The sequence below is a fragment of the Saccostrea cucullata genome, unplaced genomic scaffold (genome assembly GCF_032062105.1).
Source record: "Saccostrea cucullata isolate Sc308-1 unplaced genomic scaffold, CSIRO_AGI_Scuc_v1 ctg11015, whole genome shotgun sequence".
NCBI lineage: Eukaryota > Metazoa > Mollusca > Bivalvia > Ostreida > Ostreidae > Saccostrea > Saccostrea cuccullata.
In genome coordinates this window covers 16,782-35,998 of record NW_026929607.1, presented here as the reverse complement: position 1 = coordinate 35,998, position 19,217 = coordinate 16,782, and the positions used below count along the sequence as shown (strand labels likewise).

At 32.7% G+C, this 19,217-nt stretch overlaps 2 protein-coding genes across 2 annotated transcripts; both read left to right on the top strand.

Moving 5' to 3' along the window:
• The first annotated feature begins 4,171 nt into the window (after positions 1-4,171).
• Positions 4,172-5,392, top strand: LOC134281405 (uncharacterized). Its single transcript, XM_062763875.1, has 2 exons — positions 4,172-4,505; positions 4,830-5,392. Exons 1-2 carry the CDS (start codon positions 4,172-4,174, stop codon positions 5,390-5,392), a joined length of 897 nt encoding a protein of 298 aa, XP_062619859.1.
• An 11,244-nt stretch (positions 5,393-16,636) lies between these two features.
• LOC134281404 (melanocyte-stimulating hormone receptor-like) lies at positions 16,637-17,930 on the top strand (the record flags this gene model as incomplete). The annotated part of the gene is made up of 3 exons (XM_062763874.1): positions 16,637-16,697; positions 17,082-17,267; positions 17,532-17,930. Coding segments are annotated over exons 1-3 (646 nt in total), but the record flags the coding sequence as incomplete, so codon positions are not given.
• Between the last annotated feature and the right edge of the window lie 1,287 nt (positions 17,931-19,217).

Genomic DNA, 19,217 nt, shown 5'->3' with positions numbered 1-19,217 from the left:
TCTTTCGTATACGGGATACCCCCTTCTTATAGCGAGCGCAGCGAGCGTCGCGAAGCGACGCTCGTAACTGCGAGCTCTAATGGCAACGCCTGGGCGAAGAGAAAATTCGGACTACTGCACATTCATTCGATAGAATTTTTTGACGGAATAATTTTGACCCACAATGCATCGCTTAGTACACAACGCTAAAGAAACGTTCTCGCGAGAATAAGAACAAAAAAAAAAAATGAATAATAAACTTCCTTGATTTAATGGTTTTGTTGCAGAAAAATAGTCAATAAAACGGTTCTTAATTTAAAATCATATCCTATTTAGGCCTTACTTTGATAATGCAACATGCACACGATGTCATATGACGTCAGAGTCTTATAACTCATTTTAAGGCACCCCCACTTCAAACTCGTATTTTGTTCATAAATCAATAATTAACCTACTTTAAAGTGACATCGTTCGCTTCAAGCGACTTTTTACTTGTCAATAACAACGTTTTAGACGTCTCTGGTCGAGCTTCTTTATTATAAACGACGCATTTATCATATTGAGATGTCACCGTTTGCCGGTGAAGGGCTTCAAATTTAGACCTATACTCGGCACTCAGGGCCATTGAGCAGTAAGGGTTCTTTATCGTGCCATCGCCTACATGTACCTTGACACGGGACCTACGTTTTTAAGGTCATATCCGAAAGACCCGTGACTTTCAGTTCTTATGCCGAGCGCTTGTTGACGCGGCGCCGGGAACGAGAATCGAACGCGGGCCTCCCGATCTCGAGGCGAACACTCTATATAGCTACAACTAGGCTGTGAACGGTAGAACTCAGTTTGAAAAGACAATAAATAAACTAAATAAACATAAAGAAAACATGTCCATCCTTGCTGATTTTTTTGATAAAAAATAGAATCTCTGTTTCTATACATTTAATTGCAGCACAGCATCCAAGAAGTAGGTTATTTCAATATTCATGATTCTGCTGGAAGCTAAGGATACTTAACACAAACAAAAAATTGACGTACAAATTGATATATATTTTTTGTCTAATTTTGATTTGAAAGACATATATAATGAATCCCTGAGAAAAAAAATCGAAGGTTTTCCTTGGTGGATAGATATGAGGATATATTTTGCTTTCTATATATTTTTATACTCATTTGTTCACAACTCTTTAACCTTATGACAAATCATTTGAAAATTTCCTACTATACTTGGTAAAGATTATTGAAGTTACCACTTCAAATATAAATCTTTGAGCAATTCTACTGATTTTTGTAAAAAAAAAAAAGTATGTTATGTATTTTTAAGGTATCATTTTTCTAGGAAAAATGTATCTAAAAAAATAATGCATAAACGTATTTATAAGAAAAATATGATCCATCTTTCCTTGGTGTTAAAAGATAAAAAAGGAGGAAGGAACAATACACAGAAGAAACAAATAACAGTTGTGCCATAGTGTGGTTGACTTAAATAGAAACTACCCGAAAAACAGACGTGATATTTTTCTTCTACACTATCTTGTATTTGCAGTTCATTTAAATGCTTCTTTATTTTACAACACTTGAAAAGTGTTTTCTAATATCTTATATTTGAATAGATCTTTATGCTGTTGTTTTTCCGATTGCATAATTCATTTCATGGCCCTGTATTCATTTTAGAGAACTGACGCCATCCTAGGTTTTAAAATTTCCGTATTCTGTTTTGTGAAAAATTAAAGTCAAAAGAACTACACAGACTGTAAAAGTTGCATCTGAATGTCTACATTGTTGTACAATGGAAAAACTTTTCAAAAGTAATCTGATCATGTTATGTATCAAAATGGTGAAGTTTATCATTGCAATTTACTATGTTAATCCACATTCACTGTATACTTTTTTTGTATTTTTTGAATAAAATAGTTCTTAAACTAATTTATTATGTAGTATTTTAAGAAGAATGCCCCTCTGTATTTTTATATTATTCAGATAGACATTAATTTAACTAGGTAAAAGTCTTTCATTTCAAAGCCCTAAAATAAAAAAAAATCAATGTAATTCAGTAATAGATTAACAATTGAACAGACTGCATTTGTGCAAAAAAAATTATGACCATTTCGAAATTCTGTTTATTATTGAGAGTTTTCGCCTGAGTAGTTTTGTTGATGTTCTTTCCGAGATGTAAAATACAATGACGTCTTTAAGTATCATCGAAACTTAATGTAACTAGTTTCCTAAATAGTTTCATTAAATTTCATTTTGTGGTAAAAGAGGAGTTGTGGAGATATGATGAATCATGTGGCATAATGAATTACCATTCTTGAAACATGATTTACATTAATGAATATTGTTATCTTCTTTCAGTTAAAACAAAGTATAGGATCGACGATGGATTCGAGGTGTATATTATTTTAATCCTGTTTGTTTTTTCTGTTTATTTCTCTGTCTCTTTGACTGTTTGTCTGTCTGTTGTCAACTTTAAACTTCAACATAACTTTTGAACATTGAGATATACAGACTTTATATTTGGTATGCATACCCCACTATCAAAGTTCTTAAAAAACACCAAAGTCAATGACTTTGTTACCTTGAGTGCGACCTACACGCTGAAATTGCTTCTTCGAACTTTTGCAAAACCTTCGAACCATAGGAGATAGAGACTTCATATTTGGTATGCGTTTTCCACTTATAAAGCACGTCACTAATTAAGCTCAAACAAATGACACCAAGGTCAATGACCTTGTGGCCTTGACTGTGACCTCTATGCTTAAAATAGGTCTTTTCGAACTTTCGCCATATCTTTTAACTGTAGGAGATATACTCTTCATTTTTCGTATACATAATTCACTAATTAAATTCTTCCAAATAGCACCAAGATCAATGACCTTGTGACCTTTACTGTAATCTATATGCTACAAATGGCCTTTTTGAACAATCACCATTACTTTTGAACCATAGAAGACTGAGCCTTCATTTTTGGTATACATACTCTGCTTAGAAAGTTCTTTCAACAGCAAATCAAGTAACGTCTCTGACGACCACTTTCTCATCAACAATTCTTTAAACAATTTCACCGCATCATTCTTTTTGTTTGATTCAATAATTATACCTAGGACCTTAGATGGTTTTGAGAATCATCGCGATCCTGATATTGATTATCGGATAACGGGCTTCGTAGGAAATATTGTTACTATCTTCAAAATCTTATGCGATAAACGGTTACATACTCCAACATTTCTTGCATCGGATGCATTGCTTTTCCAGATACTCTAAATATCACTAGTACTTTTGTACTGAAATTTTTAATTTATTTATTTATGCTGGAATTCAACATTATTATAACAAAAGTATATTCGAGTTTTTAACCAAATATTTCTTAGATGATACACTTATTTCTTGTACAACTGCACACATTGTGTTCCTTGCTATAATTAGATATTTATTGAGGGCCCTTCCCTACAGAGCAAAATAAGACTAACAGTGTCAACGTCATGGCATGTTCTGTAATGATTTTGATCTATTCTTCACTCGTGTCAGCTTTCACATTAATAAAGATTGTAACTATCATGGAAGATTTAATTGACCGATGTGAAACCATTATAAATGCATTTCAAATTCTTGGTATTTTACGGAGTTGCTTGCTATTTGTGCAAGCATTATTATACATATTAAGAAGGTAAAGGCTCAAAGAATGTCGTCTCTTACAAACACCATCAAAACACTATCCATTGAAAAATGAATGTTATTATTTGCACTATATTATCGATATATTTTTTTTTCTCTCTTATTCCTTTACTCTTATTTATGTGTTATTCATTTTATGTTCTTTTTACAGGCAGTCTTTTTTCACTAACCTTCAATATTTACATTTGCCAATGTCTTTCCTTATATGACATATACTAAAGAAATGACATTCAATTTTGCATGACATGAAGTCGGTCACATGATCAAACTTTTCTTGCGTATGAATACAATTCACCGCTTCAGAAGTATTTGGGTCAATGGCACTACTTTCACCTGATTTCTTGCTTACGCAACATCATTACACCAATAATAAAAATAAAAACAAGCCTAAAATGATTTAAATAGAGTTTATTTTGTAAGTAGACAAGAATTTCATCAATTAATAAAATGTATGAAACATTTAGCATACCATTCCTGATGTTTTAATTTAAATACCGTCTGCAACTAAACTGCATCTTCTGCAATGGCAAAGACATACGGTGACTTTGATGTAGGCCTACTAAGTAAAGAAATGGATGCAGAGCTATATCTACTTTATGATGAAGATATTTTAATTTCATTGGATCTCTCCTCTCTGGTACCTGCAACTGAACAAGATACTGAAATGATTTACGAGCTCAAGAAATCAGATATGGAGGGCCTTCCTCCACCGCAGACCCCTGTCTGTGCCCCGGAGTCCAAACCTGAAGCAAAGAGATTTAGATCTATGTCAGAAGTTGAGTTAAAGCAGTTTCAGGATGCCAGACATTCTAAATCTACTAAAAGAAACACAAAGTGGGGAATTCAACTGTTTCAAGGTAAAACATAAAATATAAACAAAACCCAAAAAATTAATCAATTAAAAAATAAATTAGAACTTAAACATGATCATAAAAATGCTAATTTGCAACTATAATACCATAAAAAAATCAAAATTAATTTTTAGAATAATTTTAAAATCAAAACATATTTTAAAAAAATACCAAGTGGAAAAAAAGCTTTGAAATCCCTAAATAAAAAAAAGAAATTCAAGGTGAAAAAAAATAAAATCACATTAATATCCATAGGGGAAAAATGAAAACATTTAATGTAATATAAAAACTCTTCAATCCAATTAAAAAAAAAATTATACATGATTTTAGATTGGCATGTGGAGGTTTTTGGTACCCCATTGGATTTTGAAAAAGTAGAAATTGATGAACTTGCCAACAAACTAAGAAAATTCTTCTGCGAAGCAAAACCGAAAGAATCAAATAAATCAAAATATATGATGGATGCTCAAAGTGGTTATTACCACAAAAACACACTGAAAAATATCAGATCAGCAATAAACCGCCATCTGCAGGACATAGGTCGTTCCATAGACATTGTGCGAGATAAGGAGTTCAAGTCCACCAATCAGACATTAGACGGAATGTTGAAAACTATGACCAAAATTGGCGCTTCGAGACCCACTAAACACAAAGACATTATAAATTTTCAAGATCTTCAGAAGATATCCTCATATCTGCGCGCAGCCACTTTTTCTCCACTTGTCCTTCGACAGTGTGTTTGGTATCACCTATCCATCCACTTTGTAACGCGCGGCTTGGAGTTCCATCATCAGTTACGTCGTGATTCCTTTCAGTTCCACTATGACGAGAATGGTCTCGAGTATGTCACATTGAGGCAGGAAACGCAGCAAAAAAATTTCAGGGTGGCATAGAATCAGAGGAAGCTCCGAGTGACAAGAGGATGTATTCGTCACCTGAAAGTGAGACATGCCCAGTAAAAATGTTGCGTCTGCTGCTGGATAAAACAGACAAAGATGCATCTTTTCTATTCAACGCGTGCATAAAAGAGGCTCTTACTTTCTCAGCTTCTAGCTTAGCAGTCTGGTATGAAGCAAAACCCCTCAGTAAGAGGACATTCAGTGGATTTATGGCGGACATCTCAAAATCAGCTAAATGTTCCATTGTTTACACACCCCATTGTCTGCGGGCAACTGCCATTACGGCCATGAGCGAGGCTGGTTTCGAGGCTCGACAAATTATGTATATGTCAGGCCACCGCTGTGAGTCTTCTTTGCAATCCTACAATAAAAATCTATCCAGTGAACAAAAACTCTCTGTTAGTTCATGTTTATCTTCCCTTACGCACCCTAAAGATCAGAGAAAGCAACCTACCTCCACTACGACTACATGCAGGCCTAAATCTGTCGGTGGGAATGCCACAGCCACGAGTCCTGGCGATAAACATGCCATCGTACCTTTCCAAAACGTGGAAAATCATGACCAAGAGCTAAATGTCAACATGATACACCCGTCGTCTGTCAATTCTCTCCGATCATCCGAGTTTTTATCTAAATCTGTGTTCAACAACTGTGTTTTTAACTTCAAGTGAAGTCCAAACGTTTTTCTCCAAATTTGAACTGATGACCGGATCACAACCCGGAAACAGTTTACGCCGCACTTCTTGTATTCAATTGAGTTGACTTAAATATGTAAATAACTTTTGTTTCACACCTATATTATCATCAAGGTTACTCAAAAATTAAATATTTGATTTTGACATTGTCTTAGTTATTGTTCTCTATAATTTACTATAAAAAAAATTAAGCGAACTATATTTTTTGGTGTCCGGTCTTTATTTAGGTCATTTTGCTTCAAGTATGGAACGTCGGTAGAGACACACAAAAAAAGAAAATATAAATATAAGAAATAAAATATCATTTTTAGAGTTGCATTGGGGTATGACATGAAGTCGGTACGTGATCAAATTTACTATAACGCCCTTCGGGCGTTATAGAATTTGATCACGTGACCGACTTCATGTCATACCCCAATGCAACTCTAAAAATGATGTTTTATTTCTTAAATATGTACATATATAACACTAGTCTACTTTTTTGGAATCCTGAATTTCTCTTGTAATCCATATGTAATTGTTTGGAATGTAAACATTGGATGATTTTTTTTTTTTATTTTTACATGTTATAGTAATCTGCATTTAAAGATTTATCATAACCACTTGTAGTTTCATATAACTAGAAAAAAATAGGGACAGTTTACAACCTCTGTGTAGGTATTTTAATTGTTAGTCCATTATCTATAAACTGAATTGACGATGTATTTTTCGGTTGTTTTCTGATTATGACAAGGAGCACACTGCGGATGAGACCAGTCGGTAGGAGATGCTTTCTTCTCCATGGCACCTCTGATGTTTTGGTGGTCTGTGTTTGATCTGCTCCTGTTTTGTTTGTTTTATGAACTTTTGATCTTGAATACTCTTCTTCAAATCTATATTTTTCATTTACGTATTCTTTTGTATAGTATTTTTATTCCTATCGACATTATTGTAAAATAAGAGTAAGTTATTATGTTCCCCAACGAAGTTGGGGAACATATTGTTTTACTCTGTTTCTTATTATTATTATTATTATTATTTTTCTTCTCGGGAAAATTTTGTCCGCGAATGATCTTGTAAAGTACACATCCGATTAAGGGGAAACCTTTTTAGGGTAAGTAGGCATATTATGTAGATTTGCGGAATCAAGGTCATTTTGCGCGCACGTGCTTGCAAGAGCGCGCACGTGCAAAACTTGAAATGACCAATATATAATGGATATAACCGTAACTTTTCTATTTTTAGACGAAATTTTTTGAAACTCATAATGTAAGGATATATGAGTAGTATGCACAAGATAAGATGACATGGTCAAAATAGCAAGATCGCACGTGCAAGCACGTGCGCTTCGCTCTGATTGGCTGAAACTAAAGTCTCAATATCTTTCTTGTTTTTTGATAAAATCATTTGAAATTTTGAATATAGACATACCTTAGGGAGATCTACAGCCCGTAATAAAACAAATATCATGAAAGCATGTGCATGCACGTGTGCTTGGAAGAGCTCGCACGTGCAACACGAGAAATGTCCAATATAATTGATACAGACGTAACTATTTAAATTATTGATGATATGCTTTAAAACTCATATTAGAAGTATATATTAAAAGCATAGACGAGATGAAATGGTCAAAAAAGCAAGATCTCACGCGCATGCACGTGCGCTTCGCTCTGATTGGCTGAAACTGAAGTCTCAATATCTTTCTTGTTTTTTGACGAAATCCTTTGAAATTTTAAATATAGGCATGTATTAGGATGTCCTACAATAAGATATATAGCAATTATCTTGAAAACGCGTGCATGCACGTGCGCTGCAATCTGATTGGCTCATGCTTTAAATAGCTCCCTTGGTTTTCAACCAAACAGGATGAGATTTGGAACATGGATAGATATCATGGACTTCTACAAGAAGATATGGTCACCATGCACATGCATACACGTGCGTGTACGTGCGCTGCAATCTGATTGGCTGAAATTTTAAACAGCTGTAACTCCCTTGGTTTCAATCAAACTGGATGGGATTTGGAACATAGATATATATAATGGACTTCTACAACAAGGTATGGTCAGCATGCACATGCATACATGTGCTTGTACGTGCGCTGCAATCTGATTGGCTGACACTTTAAACAGCTATAACTCCCTTGATTTTCAACCAAACGGGGTGGGATTTAGAGCATAGATAGATGTAATGAACTTCTACAAGTAGGTATGGTCACCATGCTCATGTATGCACGTTAGTGCACGTGAAATGGGTAAAACCAAAAATACAATTAAATGAGCGTTTTCTTATATACTTTTGAATCAAATACTTAAATATTTAGCATATTAAAATATATAGATTGTGTAGACAATATGATATGATCATTACGCACATGCATTCACATGCGCAAGTGTGCAATGATAAAATTTGAATGAACATGGTACACTTCTGGGTAAACATTGTTAAAGTCTCCAATGCATAGAGTTTGTCTTATTTAATTACGCTTACAGGGAATATGACTATAAAAGGGAGTTGGGGAGCGTTTGGGGAACATCTGTAACGGTCCCCGTTACAATTAGCACTAGTTATCATTTTGGAATGCCGTGTACAATGGTTTGGCTTGTCATGCTTTCAGGAGATTATCTCTACAACAAAAAAACTAAAAATAAAAACCTAGTAACAAGTACCTAGTTTATTATGTGCTAATAAAAGAAATTAGAACATTTTTTTAACAATCTAACATATGTACATCTAACATGCAAAGAATTGAAAAACTGTGCAATTGAAATTCAAAACAACATTTTTAAAACAATTGAATAAAACTCCGTACTACCTTTGAGTGACATACACGGAATTGTGGGTGTCATAGAACCATGCTTACATTCAGTTCAAAACTTCAAAATGTACGGGGAAATATAGAATGTAAACTGTATTCCATGCGATAATAGGAGTATATCAAAGATCAAGGGAACAACAATATTGCACCTTATGGCCAGTTTTTAGTTGTTGGTAAACTTCCAAAAGAATTGCACGCTTATGAGCTTATATATGAGTGTCCACCAAGTAACAACATAGAGTGTTATCTTCAATGGAACTTATTGTTGATATTAATGATGCAGACTAACTGTTCTCTGTGCATCAATGAAAATTGATTATGCAGCTTAACAAACAAATTTAGTTCTATATGTAATTATTATTACTTGACCAGTTTCATGATATGGTATGACGTACAGATCACGTACGTTGTCCATTACAATGAGCTATATCAGAGAGGGGAACACAGACAATCAAAGATCGTTCAATTCCTTGGAATACCTCAGCTTTTCCTGTGTTGCGATTAATTATTATACGTCGGTGTCACACCATTTTTTTTCTGTTTTCAAATAAAAACGCCCATAGTTCCAAAAGAAAGTTTATTTTTCATTCCCGTGTAACACTTTACACACAGACCTTGCAGGAATAACAAAGTGAATACAAAATTTTAATCATTTAGATATTTAGAACTGCCCGACCTACATCGTACATTCTCTCATGTTAAGCACATCAGACGTTCAATCTCCTAGATAGTGAGAAAAGTCAGTTATGCTAATACATACAAGAGCCACGAAAGGACACGAAGATTATCCGAAGAAGTCAAAGTAAACAGAAATCTCGTATTATACAATCCGTTATTTTGGAATGGCAATCTGTTAAAACGAATTACCAATTCGTTCTCTCAAATTACACAATCTGTTGTCTCGGATTGTAATCTGTTTCTTTCTGTTTAAACGATTTGCTCCCTCGGAATGTAAATCGTTCCCATGAATTGATTATTCATTCTATCAGATTAACAATTTGTTCCCTCAAATAACGGAATCCGTTCCCCCAGAATGTCCCCCCCCCATTTTATTTTCATTTATCTGTACATATTTGATATGGCAAAAATCCTTAGGCTTTTACTGATATCTGTAAAAAAAAAGTCCTAGATTTTTGTGTTCAGTTGATATTGAATAATTAGAAGCCATTATAATAAAAGTAAATGTATGGGTCCTGTGTAATTAAGGTAAATACACGTTGACTTAATTATTTTAAAAAAGTTTTGGATAGACTGGTTGCTGAAATTACATATATAGAACGTATAAATTGATACAAAGGATTCGATTTTTCAAGCTTATATACACGTACTCAGATATACGTATGTGTATATGAGGAAAGTAGAGAAAATTGTCTGTCAAAATCATGACTGATATGTTGATTAGAAGTATCGGATTGTGTAGTTAGAGATCTCAAATTGCAAATCGAGATCTCGAATTAATTATCTTTGAAAAGAATTCTGTACTTCGGTATTTCGAATCAAAGACTGGGAAAAAAATAGTGAACTGTGACGACAAAATGTTTTATTCGAGATCCCGAATTATAAATCGAGGGAAGGAATTGATAATCTCTGGTTACTGATTGTGTTATTCGAGATCTCAAATTAGATTTTACTTTTGGAGAAATGAAGCCCTTCAGGGCTTCCGCCACAAGAGCTGAAATTCTCAGCTAAATTTTAATGATTTGTCATTACCTTATTATATAAACAGATCACTGTAGTCTGTAGCATACTAGACTTATTGCTAAAATCATCAAAATGAATGTATTAATAACCTAGGATTAATTTTTCACACAATTTCAAACAATGTCTCACCTTAACATGCTGAACAATAGAAAAACGTTTAATTCAAAAGGAGAATTATAATTTAAATTTTGTAATACGAGGGGTGATCAAAAAGTTCGCGAAATATCTCTATATCTACAAAACCACAATTCAGATTAGAAAACAATTTGGTAAACAAATAGCCATACACAAGTTCTATAAATAGCATATGCTGAATAAAGTTTTACTCCTTGTTTGTGACGTCACAATGTGAATATGGCGTCACTGTGTAGGTCACTTATGACGAAAAATTGCTGTCTCAGTAGTACTCGTTTAAAAACAACTGTAAAATTTATTGTATATCTAAAAATTCCCTTGAAAGAAACGTATGATAATTTGTAAAAAGTTTATTAAGACAAATGACTTCCTATAAAATCAATCAATGATTGAATTTGGTCGTTTTAGTGAAGGAAGGCAGATGGTTTAAAATGATACCTGTTATGTTGCCCAAAGAAAGCAAGTTTTAAAGGAGGTGTGTTTTTAATTAAGCAATTTGCTTTCAAAGACGTCCAATTTACAAATTGAAAAATAGTTGAATAATTTAACAATAATATAATTATTAAATACATAAGATATCCTTTACTTAAGATTTAAAACATATTAGATATGATCAGAAGAAGGCACACATTCTCTATCTAATTTGAATAAATGTCCCCTCCGAGACAGAAGATTTGGGTTTTAATTGTCGCCATGCTTATTTTCGGAAAGGATATTCTTATCCACCCATTCTGTTGCCGAGATTTGATCATTTCTGACAAATTGACTTTTCTTGTTATAAAAATTAACTTACATGGAGAGAAATATAAAACTCCAAAAAATCTTTCAGCTTTTGTGACAGAACGCGACGGAGGGGGTCACGTGACCGCCTTTATCGCGTGATTTGCGCATGCGCAGAACGGTGACAGATGTGAATTGAAATCAGAGAGGGTTAATTTAAAATATAATCAACATTGAAACAAAAATATTATTTCTGTTATGGAAGTTATTCAATAAGTTCGCGAACTTTTTGATCACCCCTCGTATGTATCCATTAATGCATTAATCCATCTATATGAAATAAAACATTTTTTTCATGATGATCAACACTGCACTGTGCAGAACAAAAGGTACTGAAAACAATTGATGATACTGCAAATCAATTCATGCATATGTTTGCGACACCTTGTATGACCCACGAAGCTTTTTGGTGGTCATAAGGTTGATAAAATGTTTGCTAGCTTATGTTTTTGATATATATAATCCTTTAGAAATCAAAAACAAGGGAATGATATTTTTGCGATTATGCGTGTCAATCTTTCAAAAATATTAAACACTCTATGTTGAACGATGACAAAGTTTCTTACTGGAATTAGCTAGAGGTACCGTAAGCAATGAGCTCACTAAATGCCACCCCCACCCCCACCCCACGCTTCCCATATGAATATATGATAATTGATAGTGGCCATGTTTTGCTATGGGAAACCCAAAATATGTGTCGAGTAAAAAAGTAAAAAGAAGGAGGTGCGCAATGGTAACATGTAATAAAGATTCTGTGAAAGTTTCATTAAATTTTATTCAGTGGTATGGGAGGAGTTACGGATAAGAGATTGGTACCCCAAAGCGTAACAGACGGACGGACGTACGGAGGGACGGACAGACACACCGATTACTATATACCCTCCTTTTATAGTGTTCAGATATTAATGACATCAAGTTCAATGACCTTGACTGTGACCTATATGCTAAAAATAGCTTTTTCGAACTATCACCGTAATTTCATATTTAGTTATGGATACTCGACTGATTAAGTTCTTTCAAATGCCATTAAGATCAGAGACCTTGTGACCTTGATTGTGACCTATAAGCTAAAAATATTTTTTTGGAACTTTGTTACCGCTGGTCGTATAGTGTTTCTCAAACACATCTTGTCGTCGAAGTAATGTTGCATAAAATAAGGCTTATATTCAAATAACGCGATTTATGTTAAAAAGTTCATGTATATATATATTTTTGTGGATGTCAATGTGTTTATCTTTGTGTTATTTTACAAAACCTTTAAGAATATCCGATCCTCAACTAGGAAGGATATCTTTAAAAATTAATATTTGATTTGAAATGCATCAAAATGAAGCTTGAAAGTTAATTTTTTCCAACAACAATTTTTATTTTATTCATCTTTATATGATTCAAGGTTTATGGAAGTCTTAGGAAAGGTCTTTAAAAAATTGACATTTGTACCCCATAAAAGAGAAAAAAATAAATACCGTTTTAGACAAATAATATATTTTTGAATCCAGCCTTACATACCAATGCTTATAAGCATGATATAAAATAAGAAGTGATTTATGGTTTCTTGCAATGATATCAAAAGCCTTTTACACTAGCTACGTATTATAGAAAACATGGCGGAAATAGAAGACAAAAAGTACCAAATAAGTAAAAAAAAAATCATGACAATTTTTTTAATGCCTGGATACCTATCGTTTTTTTTTAACCTAAAAAATATGTGTTGATCAATTTTCAATTAGAAAATGCATTGCTGATATTCCAATTCGCTTTTTCTGCAAAATTATTGGAGATTGGACAATTTTTCCTATATAGTATGATTAACTTGAATCTTTAACTTTAAAGAAATCCTGTGGATAAATTTACATAACTGTTGATTCAGAGATACTTATTGAGTACTTTTGATTAATTAACTGCTAATTTTATAAACCTGGGGATCGGAGTACCTTAATTTGTAAATCCGGTTCTTCCAGTGACCAGCTTGTTATAATCAGCTGATCGTTCTGTTCGTCGGTAGTTAAATTTTGATCCGATCCATTGATTGGATCTGTCCAACTATGCAACTTGCCGTAATACCAGACTTATCGATTTCAAAAACAATCGTTATTTCTTAATTCAAATTTCCTCCATTCCTTCGTTGATGACATCTCAGACACTTTATCAGCCTCACTCAAGGAAAGGAGAAGCGAGCTGGTTTTCATCAGGCTGTCAGCCTCAGCCCCAAGTTTCAATCGCCGACTTGGCAGTGAACATTGTCATTGTTTTCTAAAATTTCTTGCTTCACGAATGATAGGGGTCATGGTGTTTGCCGATGGGCCCATTCGCATACCAGAGAGTAGTCATTTTCATGTAATTAATTACTAACAGACAAAGAAATATTGAAACTCTGTCAGGAAAAGTTCTGCTCTTTCTGATTCTGCTATTCTTTAATTTCTCTCTCTGAAACTCATAGCAGTTATGCAGGGAAAAGACATTATTGTTTAAAATTTTCATAGTTTTATTAGGAAAAAACAAATATGGTGACATTCATGTTAACTTTAGAATTTGATAAGTCAGCTGATTATTAGTCTCAAAACTTCAGCAGTTTTATGGACTTTTTGATCTTGACTACAGTTCGTTATCTTTATAGGTTTCATGGAAACATATAAAATTACAATTTATATAAAAAATACAGAAAGGAAGAAAAACATACTACTAAAGATATTAATTAAATCTTTAAAATACTGTTTTGGAATTTTGGTTAAAAAAATAGAAAAATAATAATTAAAAAGACATTAAAAAACAAATTAATATCTTTAAAAAAATAATAATAATAACTAGAGCAAATCTCGTTGCAAAGCAACGAGTAGGTCGTCCTTCCTGTTTGACCGAAGGTAGCTTTAATTTTTACAAAAACGAGATATAATGCCCCAAAATGGTTTAAATCCTCTAAATCTCTGTTAATTAATGCAAAATAAGCCAGTTTTTGCTACCTCCTGTTTGTCCAGAAGTTATTACGACAGACAAAAAATTGTTTGATTTTTTCCCCCAGTGACATATGCTACCCCAAACCTTGTCAAGAACGGCGAAAATACGCGTTTTCTGACTACTTCCGATAAACCGGAAGTAACGTCGCTGGACGAATTTTGACGATTTCAATAGATTGTGCTTGACATTTTGAACAATTTCGCTTCTGTGATGTTTAACAATTTTTTTTACACTTTTAAAGATATCAGAAAAATAAATTTCTGGCCCCACCAGATCAGTTATTTTAAAGGCCAGCCCCTTTATCGAGATACTATTTTCAGGGTTCTCCATCATTTGAAATGTTACTGTGTTGCAGAGTTAAAGCGAAGAACTAAAATTTCGCGGTATTTTCGCGATCAAATTCGCAACTTAATCACTATTTATGAAAATTACAAAAGAATACATGCACACACTTATTTAAAAATTAGCTACACAAATGGTATGGTCGTACATATTAATAAAAATAAAAACACATTTCGAAAAGCAGAGGAAATTCTGACAAATACAGTTGTACAATAGTAATTTTTCAGTGATTATTTATCAGTTATCTTGATCAAGTTATCAAATTACCAAAAAAAAAATAGAAACTTCAGAACAGTAAATTATTTCAGAGTTCCTTGAATATGTTAAAAATTCTAAGCAATGACTTCGATATGATGTTTCGTCAGACTTACAGTGCTAAAATAGTTCTAGAGCCGTGGCTCTATAGAAAAGACATATTTAAATATTTTTTTTTAAAATAATACAATGTATTTTAATGCAACTACCAATTAACCCTTACACGGAAGTGTGAAAACAAATTATTTGTCTGTTGCTCCGTCATGCGTAAAGTCCGGTGAGGGTCTAGGAGATAATTGATCATGTTGATTATGCAAAGTGAAGCCCTAGTGTTTAATTGCTCTAACTTTAATAATCGAAAGATGATATAATTGTTTAATTAAAGTATCAGTTAGAGAGAATTCGTGTGTTTATATTTTCTAATTTTCACAGATCTTACTGTGTGGGCAAAATTTTTACTGTGTTGCATGCATAAAATTTGTATCGTTACTGTGTCGGAGAAAATTTTATCTGTGTCGGGAGCAACACAGTAAAACAGCTCATGGAGAACCCTGCTATTTTGATAGATCTTTTATTTTTCACAATTTTTGTTTTCTTTGTATTAACAAAATATTTACAAGTAAAGGGATATAACAGAAAACGTGTTAGAAATTTTAAAACGCTCAATATGATTTTTTAGACCATACTGAGCGTTAACGTGCAGTACTTCTAGTGAAAGTTAAAAACACTATGCAAATCCACATATGTTGCTCTATTTTTCCATAAAAAAGTTTCATCTGCCAGTGATGAGCGGTTTTAAAGAAGAGCTACGGACAAACGGACCCTTTAAAATCACAAAATTGCGAAAATCTTAGAAACTGGAAGTGAAGTCATCAAAATAGAAAAAAATGTATCCAGAAATTGTTATGTTCTATCAGACTTTAAAGTTTCATAAAAAACAAGCCAGCCTTTTTTTTCAGAAATCGCGTGCCCGACCGAAGACCTTGATATTGATAACTATCTATGACTGTGATCCCTAATCTCAAAGAAAGTACATAAATAATTTCAATAATTTCTATCAAATTGTTTGAAATCTGTGTTACAAAGATAATTATCATACTGAGAATATATTAATTTCTATAAAGTATGTCTCTTCACATGTTAATAAAAATAATAATCCTTTAAAATATAGGCCTACATCATAAAATTTTAATTTGACTAGGAGGATTTTTATTTCAAAATTTTAGAAAAACAGATTCCTTGTTTACACTCATGCTTTGTATTTATAAGGCATTCAAATAGTTTAAATCATATTTCGCAAAAAAATTTAAAAATTGTATGAAAATGACTTCATATATATGATTTACATAGGAGAATAAGGTGTTAACATTTATTTTGACGACGGTATTGTTCAGATTCTTAGAAAGTACATTATGATAAATTTGTTCGTAAAAAAAATACATGACCTAAATTGTGCATCAAATAAGATATCAAAAAGAAGGAAAAATTACGAGTTTCCTTTTCAAAACTTTTTTCCTCGAAAAAGAGGACATAACGTATATAAAATTTATCTCCTGTTTTGTTTCTTAGCTCAGAAAAATGACATCCATAGCAGCGACCAAGCTTATAATCATGCTCTGCGTTAAAACACACAAAAGAGGTAAATTTTAAATCGCATTTTTTTAAATACTTTTTTAAAGGTTTGGTTTGGGGTAATAACATATCCTAATTATTTTTGATAAATAAGTTCCATTTCTCTTTATTTAAACTTATTTTAAATAGTTTGTTATGAAGTGGATTTTTATATGAAAGAAGATTTTTAATCCATACTATACGTGCAAACACATCCAAACCTTTCATAAGGAAGTCATCTGAAATGACTCAGGAAACAAAACAACATTCCAATAGAATTTTTTGTTCTCAATTCTGTCTCCAACGAACGAAACTCTTCAGAAAAGCTGGAACAAAACAAAGAATGTCTCTGATGATCACTTTCTAAATTTTGTAAACGATTTCACCATATTATTTTTCTGTTTTAATTCAGAAGTTATTGGTGGGACCTCGGAAGGATTTGAGAAATCAACCACGATCCTGATATTGACAATCGGATTACTCGGGTTCGTAGGAAATATTGTAACTATCATAAAAATTTCACGCGATAAACGGTTTCATACTCCAACATATCTTGCCATCAGATGCCTTGCATTGCCAGATACTCTAAATATCATCAGTACTTTTGTACGGAAATTTTCTAATTTGTTTCTTTATGCTGAAATTCAAATTTCTTACAACGAAAGTATTTTCGAGTTTTTAATCTCATTTTTCCTAGATACATGTAATACACTTGTTTGTTGTTCAACTGCACACATTGTGTTCCTTGCTATGATCAGATATTTATTAATAGTCCATCCGTTACAGAGCACAATTAGACTGACTGCTTTAATCGTCATGGCATGCTCTGTAATGATTTGGATACATTCTTAACTCTTGTCAGCTTTCATATTAATATTGATAGCAATGATTATGATGATTATGGAAGATTCATTCGATCGTATCAAAACCATTTCATATACATTAAGTTTTCTTAGTATTTTTCAGGGGTTGATTGCTATCAGTGCAATCATTATAATACATATTAAGAAGGTAAAGGCTCTAAGAATGTCGTCTGTTACAAACACCATCCGTAGAAGAATGAATGTTATTATTTGCATTATATTATCAATTTATATTTTCTCTCGTATCCCTTTACTTTTATTTATGTGTTATTCATTTTATGTTCTTTTTACAGGCAATCTTTTTTCAGTTATCTTTAATATGTACATATACAATACAAGTCTACTTTTTGGAATCCTTAATTTCTCTTGTAACCCTTATATAATTTTCTTGGCTTCACGTATCTTTTCATAAGCAAAGGTTATCAAGATTTTTGAAGGTAAACAGTTGATGAATTTTTTTTAATAAATATATTTATACATGTTATAGTAATCTACATTGCATTTAAAGATTTATTATTACTAACCTGTATTTCCTATTAATTAACTAGAAATAATAGAGACAATTTACAACCTGTGTGTAGACATTTAAATTATTAGACCACTATTTATACAATATATTGTCGATGGATTCTCCGTTATTTCCTGATCATGACAAGGAGCATACGGAGGGTGTAACCGGTCGGCAGTGGATGCTCACTCCTCCGTGGGCTCTGATCCCTCCTCTGATATTTTGGAGGTCCGTGTTAGCTCTGCTATTATCTTTGTATTGTTTAATGGACGTTGATCTTGAATACTGTTCGTTATCTCTATATTGTTCATACACACATATTTATGTATATTTCTTTTTATTCCTTTTGACTTCATTGTAAAATAAGAGTAGGTTTTCATCATTTTGGAATGCTGTGTACAATTGTCGGTTTTGTAATGTTTTCATCACTTTGGAATGCTGTGTACAATTGTTGGTTTTGTAATATTAACAGATTATATCTACAACATAAAACTAAAATGAAAACCTAGTAACAAGTACATAGCTTATGTGCTAATGATTGAAATTAAAATCATTTTTATTTTCATTTTTATCATTCCAACATATGTACTTCTAACATGCAAAGATTTGAAAAACAATGCAATTGAAATTTAAAACAACATTTTAAAATGATGGAAAATATTCCGTACTACCTCCGTGGGCGTCATAGTACCATGCTGACATCAAAAAGTTTAAAACTTCAAATGTATGGGGAAATTTAGAAGATAATCTGTATTTCCCGCAATAATTGGCTTACAACAAAGATTAAGAAAAAGAACAACATTGCACCTTATAACCAGATTTCTGTTTAATAGTTAACTTCCAGAAGAAATGAACGCTTATGAGTGTCCGTAACTGTACATGAAAAGAACAGGAGAGTTAAATCTTCAATGGAACCTATTGCTGATATCCATGATGCTGGGAAACTGTTCTCTGTGTATTAATGAAAACTGATTATGCACCGTAACCTGTATGTAATAATGTAATTATTTGTTGATAAGGTTCATGATATGGTTTGAGGCACAAATCACGTGATACATTTAAGTGAAAAAGGAGAACATGGGCAATCAAAGATACGTTAAATTCGTTGGAATACCTCAGCATTTCCAGTTCTGCGATAAATATTTTTATACATTGGTATTACAACGAATTCTTTTTT

Excerpts from the sequence above, each read along its gene's own strand:
- LOC134281405 (XM_062763875.1), top strand. The coding sequence starts at position 4,172 with ATGGCAAAGACATACGGTGACTTTGATGTAGGCCTACTAAGTAAAGAA. Across the intron at positions 4,506-4,829 it reads GGGAATTCAACTGTTTCAAG|ATTGGCATGTGGAGGTTTTT; the intron begins GTAAAACATAAA and ends ACATGATTTTAG.